The sequence below is a fragment of the Trichomonas vaginalis genome, chromosome IV, assembly GCF_026262505.1.
Source record: "Trichomonas vaginalis G3 chromosome IV, whole genome shotgun sequence".
Taxonomy (NCBI): Eukaryota; Parabasalia; order Trichomonadida; family Trichomonadidae; genus Trichomonas; species Trichomonas vaginalis.
In genome coordinates, this window is record NC_067206.1 from 22,427,414 (window position 1) to 22,434,225 (window position 6,812).

Sequence of the window (6,812 nt, forward strand, 5' to 3'; positions counted from 1 at the left end):
TCTTTAATAAATGATATATAATCTGAAGGGTCTAAAAGAATGGGATTAAATTTACCACTCACAGAAACGAGAGTAACATTATAAATTCCGCTAACTGTTAAATTTAATTCACAGCTATTATTCGAAATAATATTGATAATTGACATTTTTATTACGATTAAAAATATGGTAAAGCGTTATTTTCCAGTGATAAATAAAACTAGAATAAGATTACCTCAAGAATTCATAAATTCAACGAATAAGAAATTCATTCATGTTATAAATTTTAGTGTTTTCAGAAAATATGAGTCAATGTCATATTCATCATCGGTTATATTTCACTTCATTCAAATTTAGTTCAATCAAACCCATATAATGACCATTTCATAAGATTTTCAGATGGTATTAAAAATGTAATTGATAGATTAAAATATGAACAGATTGACAATATCGAATTTTTGGAATTTTGGTTTAAATATCCTGATGGAAAAAAGATTGAAGTTAAAGATAAAGCTGATACTATAACAAAAACAATTACAATGACCGATCCAGATAGTGGGGAACAAAAAGAAATAAAACAAACGATAGAAACTGGTGAAAGGTCAATTATTATTGATTATGATTCAAAGGATTATTATTCATAATGTTAATGCTTGAATATTAAATGCCTTAACAAAGAATTTTTCAAGTGATATTTTATATTCATCAACTATTTTATTATAAATATCATTATATGTTAAATGAAGTTCAGTTGTTGTTCCGTTCTTTGATATCTTAATTGTGCTAATATCCTTTATAGGATTTATTTTTGCAACTGTTCCGCAGCATGAAACCTCATCATCTATGAAAAATTGAATCTTAACGTCTGAATCTTGAACATCACAAAGAATGGCGATAATGTGAATTAATGATTCATAAGGTAAAATAATTAAACCGGATTGATCAATTAAATTTATTATTGAATCATAATTATTAATTATTATATCACGGTAAATTTTCATTAATTCAGAATTAATGTCTATTTTATATGGCGCATTGCGACTGGAATCGTAGATTCCTGGGTTCTCGATGTTTGATGAAAGAGGCGGGGGTATGTTGGATAAGTGGGAATTTCAACAGGTTCTTTACCGGGTTCAGATAAAATGATTGGGTCTCCATCTTCTTTATTTTCCTCCTCCTTTTTCGGTAAGTCACGAGTTAATAAATTTGGTTGAGTTGCTGACCTTGTTAATTCAGGACTAACATTAACTTTAACATTTTGAATAATTCGCGATTTATCATCATTTACGTTATAACCAACCGTAATCTCTGCTTTTGCGTTAGTGTTCTTTTGACTTGTGAAACGTCTTCTCATTTATAATTGAATAAAAAAAAGAAAAATATATTTAAAGTTTTATTTAGTTGTTACGGTAATATCCCAAGGTTCATCCTTGTTTGCTTATACTTTCTTTGTAACTGCACCAATTATGTTATTGATATTGCTTTGAGTTTCTTCCAGTCTTATTTTATCATTTACAATATCTTTAATCATTTCATTACATGCATTCTTAAAACCATCTGATTTTTCTAATTTACGTCTATCACTTTCTTTAATTAAATCAAAGTTATAACCTTGTTGAAAATAAAGTGGTTTCTTTATCAATTCCTTGAACGCTTCTGAAAGTGAAGATGAAGAAATTCTTGCCACTTGAATTGGTTTAAATTCTGCTTTCATTGCTTCTTTCTGTTCATTGAACACTGGATCGAATAAAGCAACTTTAAAGAATTTCTTAGCTGGAATTTCAGGTCTTAAATTTGCATATTGACCATCAAACTGATTAACATATCGTGGTAATCCATCCGGTCCCTCTTCAATAGCATTTAATTCTTCATTGAAATAAGAATATGGATTATAACGGTATGAATTAATTGGACCATTTTCACCTTCTCCAATGTATTGTTTAACAGCTTTTCCATTTTCATCAAATTGCATAGGATAACGTTCATTATATGCTTTACGTTTAGGATAATCAGACATAGTTAATTTATAACCATTTATGACTTTAATATTACCTTGACCATCAGTAACGAAAACTTCATTTATACCATCAGGTTTTCCATTTGGACCCGTAATGTCTGCTTCATGTGCTTCCCAATTTGGTCCATGACGTTTGGCATATGCTTGAGCTTCTGGTAATGTTAAAACGTTTCTCATTTGTTTAACATCTTTTTGAAGACCAGCAACAATATGGACTAATTCTTTCATTCCGTCTGGAACTTTCATAGTTCTATTATATGCACCCTTTTTGTTTGTCCCTTGTTTTAATGGAACCTGTAGAAGATTTGCTATTTCTGTCATGTTTAATTATAAATAAAAAATAAAAATTAATTATAAAAAGTTAATCAAATTTAATGGAACCTTTATTTAAATCAACTATTATTTTTCCATGTTCACCTAATTGTTGATATTGTGTGTAAAGTTCATTAATGCTCATTGGTAAATTCACTTGATAAAGCATAACGTTCAACTGTTGACGACTAAACCCACTGAAAATGAAAAGGTTGATAGATTTGATTTAATGTTTGTGCTTAATGCTTTGAAGTATTGAACAGCCATGAAGAATGAACACTGAATGTGTCGACATTGAGTTAATAATGATTAAAATATGATTTCTCATTTGTTATTAGTTTTGATTTCACTGCATCATCTAGAAAAATGAGTGAATGCAAAAATTCTCTATCAAAATTTGAAATAGAAAGTGTTTCAAATAATTCATCCCTTGTTTATCAATAATTTTATCCTCTAATCCTTGCTTCTTGATTGTATTATATAATTCTTTATACATTAAAAAGTTTTTTAAATAATCTTCTGCTTCTTCTTGTGATAAATAAATAATTGGAATTTTGATTAAATGCTTTAAAGATTCAAATGTATCATCTGAAGGTGAACCTGAACGGTTGATATAAATTAACACATGTGAATAGGGGGAAGTGTTAGCAATAATGATAATTTGTTTTAATATCGTTAATGTTTTACCTTTATTTGTTTACCAATTGCTGCAGTGATTGAATTTAAGTAACATTCAGAATATGGAATTTTCATTAATTTTTCCTTAGATAGAGCATTTCTATTATCACTCAATGCTTCATTAATCATATCATCTATGTAGTATTATATACATCTGTTAATTCTTCAGAATTGAAATCCATTTAATCAAAAATAAATTTATAATTTTAAACATTTCTATTCATCAATATTTCATCATATGAACTTCTATACTGTGGTGGTGTACCTGTTGGATGATATTTCAAACCTTCATCCGGTGTCCATGTCCAATACGTAGTCCTAGTAAACCAAACCTGAGGAGGATTTGTCACCTTTGAACAGTAAGTGTCATTTTCACCCTGAATGATTGGATAAGCTTTCACTTGTACTGTAACTTGTGAGTTGAAAGTTTCTAATCCATCAAAGAATATACCCGCTCCATCACGTTGAACTGGAATAGTGCATAAGAATGAAGTTTGGTCTTTCCATGTTCTAGCTAATGGCGTGCCATTATCATCATTCAGTGGTCTAGTTAATGAGTCCTCGTATTCTTCTGTGCATTCATTCACTCCATCTAAATCAGAAGCTTGAAGCATACGTGTAAAGAATATGTCGCCCACTGTGGTCATCGCTTGATCGGGGAAGTTTCTGGAATCTATAGTGACCTGAAGACCTCGAAGCATTGGATTTTCTAAAACTGTTCTTTGCATTGCATTCTTCGGAAATGTTAACACAACATCTGTAACATTATGAAGAGCGTATGAGAAATCTGAGCTAATACCTTCAGGAGTGATGCAACCTCCATTTAGTGAACGAACGTCAATATGTTGAGCTGGAATCATGAATGGATCTTCCTTACTGAATAAACGTGGTATTGCTTTAACTGATTCTTCAATTAAACCGTATCCTGGTGTAATGCATTTATCCTCTAAAACTTCCATCTTTGTGCATGAAATAATAACGTCATCAACTGTTGCGTCAGCAGATGTAGCGGCTAAGCTTGTAATTAATTTGGCAGGAAGTCCGATTTGTTGGAATTTGCGATCATATTTATAAACATGATTCATAATCTTTTCATAATTTTCATCAGTTATCTTTTCATAAACGTAATTTTGTAAATCAGCAACTCTTAACGGGTCAACCTGACAAAATACTAAAGTATCCCTGAAAACATAATATTTAAGAATGATTTCACCAAATGATTTAGGATAATCATCGAACGCCTGAAATGCTAACAAATCATTTACCGGAATAATCATATCAAAAGTGATATCAACTTCTTCATTTGCTTTCTTGAAAACTTCTGAAGGGTCAATATATTTACCACATACTGAGTTATCATATTTTTGAACATTATTATATAACGAATGAACAAACTTTTTAACTTTCCTTTCTGATTTTGGTTTATATGTTGCAAATGCGAAAGATTCACGGGCACAATCCATCTGAAGATAACCGGCATCACCTCTTTCGGTTTCTACTTCTAATTGTTTAAAGCTTTGATTTGATGATTTGTAACCAACGAATAAACGCATGCATTTAAAAGCGGCATCACATGTGAAAGCTTTATTTGAAACTAGAGTTGCTTTAACTTTGCGTTTAATATATGTGTCACCTAATTGGTTCACATCATGAGCCGGATTTGTAATTCTTAAATGAGTTTGTTTATCATCAAAATATGGAGCATCAGAGTCATAGCATGAACTTTCAAGTTCTCTATAATATCTTCTACCGTCATTCTTTGCGAATATTTCATTTATCTTTTCGAATGAATGAAACACATTTCCATTAATCGGTTTAGTGTTTGGCACCAAATAGTTAGTCGTCATTTATTATAAATAAAAAATCAAAATTAAAAGATGAAAATGAATTTTTAATTTTAATGAAATAATCAACTATGGCTGCAGGTATATTTAAGAAACTGTGGGATAAAGTAAAAAGAGGAGCGCATAAAGTTTGGGAAACAATGAAGAAAGGAGCAAATTGGATATTTAAGAATAAAGAAGCAATTAGTGACGTTGCTGAATCAATAACACCAAAAGCCGCCCCAATAAGAGAAATTTAAATAAAGGAGAAAAAGTTTATCAAAGACTACAACCGATACTAAGATAAAAATAATATTTATTTTTTTTCCACTATCTACCTCCTATTTTATTAAGTATTCCTTCAGCTATTCCACCAATTGCGTTACCTGCTTGTGCTCCCATCGCCGGATTACCTGCTTTAGTACCTAATACTCCACCTATGATAGTTCCTGCCGTTTTCGCTACTGGTGCCAAAAAGTTTGCAATGGGTTTAATAACCTTTTTATAAACCCAACCCGCAGCTTTCTTAATTCCTTCCCATAATTTTTTAAAGAATCCTGCAGCCATTTCTGATTTAATATTAATTAAAAAATATATTTCATCACTTATATTCTAATTTTTATTTAATGATAAATGAAACCAATTTTAAAAATAAATGAAACAGAGGAGGAAGAAATAAATGAAAGTGAAAATGTTCAACAAAAAATAAACGTTGTTAAACCAATTACTGAAACAAAAATTTTTTCATCTGTTGAAGAATTTAATGACTATTATGCTAATAATAAAAAATTATTTGAAGAATTGACAACATGTAAATTGAATAAAATGTTTAAAGTTGATGGATTCAAAATTTCAAAAATAAAAGGAGTGGTTAGTTTGAAATCTATTCCTCAATCAAGAATCACCTCATTAATGAAAATAGATGATTTAACAAAAAGAATAGAAATTATTGAAGAAAGAATGAATCAAATAATTGATTTCATAAATTCAAATAATCATTAATTTCTTAAAGTTCAATGTTGATTCTGAGACATGAATTTTTAAAGTTTATTTTTTTATTTTTTATTTCATTATGGTAGTGAATCTTTTATTCATGAAAATAATTATTTCTAATTTCTTTTACTCTCTCGTACATACTAGATTTGAAGAATTCAGAACTTTTACCATAATCTCCTAAATGTTTTCTTATCTTATTGGTTTTCCATTCATTATATGAAACTGTATAAACTTTATCTTTATCTTTGCATCTTTCATCACTTCCAATATATTTATATTTCAATTTTGATTTATTGGTTTCATATTCATTAACGTTTAATAATTCACAATCTTCCTTTTTAAATAAATGTTTTATGTATTCAGGATTAACAATTCTATAATATTGCTTCCCTTTAAATCTTTGAATATAAACAGGAACACCATCCTCTAAAATTCGATAATCTATTTTATCTGGTTTTACTTGTTGGGTCATTTATGTAAGAATAAAAAAATAAATTATTTTAAAAATAACTTTAATTTTAAAATGATTTATAAATATATTTTAATGCATCGTCTATATATAGATGTAACAAAAAAAGTCACAAAACCCATCCTATCCTACTACTATTGTCATATCAATTTTTTATAGGTTAATCTGATAATTTAAGACTCATTAATTTATTCTCTCGCATTTTTGGGCCATTATTTTACTTATTAACTACAAGAAGTTCAGCATTTCGAAGTGATTTATGAGATTAATTCATATATTTTGAACATGATATCTCATAGGATAAAGAATAAAATTAACTGCTTAGAATCGAATTTTGAATATGATTTATTATTGAAATTATTTGATCATTGAATTTTCGGCGATTTAAATGTATCAATCCACAGTACAATATAACTAAAATTGATATATGATATTAGTTTAAAAACGATTAAAAATTGCAACCGAAAATGGTCAAAAATAAGTCACGAAAATATGAAATTTAGATAGCTTATTTGATTTAATTAAAGACGACAAAAAA

The 6,812-nt window shown here is 28.8% G+C and overlaps 3 protein-coding genes across 3 annotated transcripts, besides 1 other annotated feature; 1 reads left to right on the plus strand and 2 right to left on the minus strand.

The window, feature by feature from the left end:
- Positions 1 to 4,677: part of a mobile genetic element that runs on past the window's edge.
- On the minus strand, positions 1,418 to 2,242 carry TVAGG3_0147610 (uncharacterized protein; the record flags this gene model as incomplete). The annotated part of the gene is made up of 1 exon (XM_051224523.1): positions 1,418 to 2,242. The coding sequence occupies one exon, from the start codon at positions 2,240 to 2,242 to the stop codon at positions 1,418 to 1,420; it is 825 nt and encodes a 274-aa protein (XP_051109509.1).
- A 462-nt stretch (positions 4,678 to 5,139) lies between the features above and the next one.
- TVAGG3_0147620 (N-acetylmuramoyl-l-alanine amidase family) lies at positions 5,140 to 5,376 on the minus strand (the record flags this gene model as incomplete). Its single annotated transcript, XM_001297671.2, has 1 exon — positions 5,140 to 5,376. One exon carries the CDS (start codon positions 5,374 to 5,376, stop codon positions 5,140 to 5,142), a length of 237 nt encoding a protein of 78 aa, XP_001297672.1.
- A 66-nt stretch (positions 5,377 to 5,442) lies between these two features.
- On the plus strand, positions 5,443 to 5,617 carry TVAGG3_0147630 (uncharacterized protein; the record flags this gene model as incomplete). Its single annotated transcript, XM_051224524.1, has 1 exon — positions 5,443 to 5,617. A coding segment is annotated over one exon (175 nt), but the record flags the coding sequence as incomplete, so codon positions are not given.
- Between the last annotated feature and the right edge of the window lie 1,195 nt (positions 5,618 to 6,812).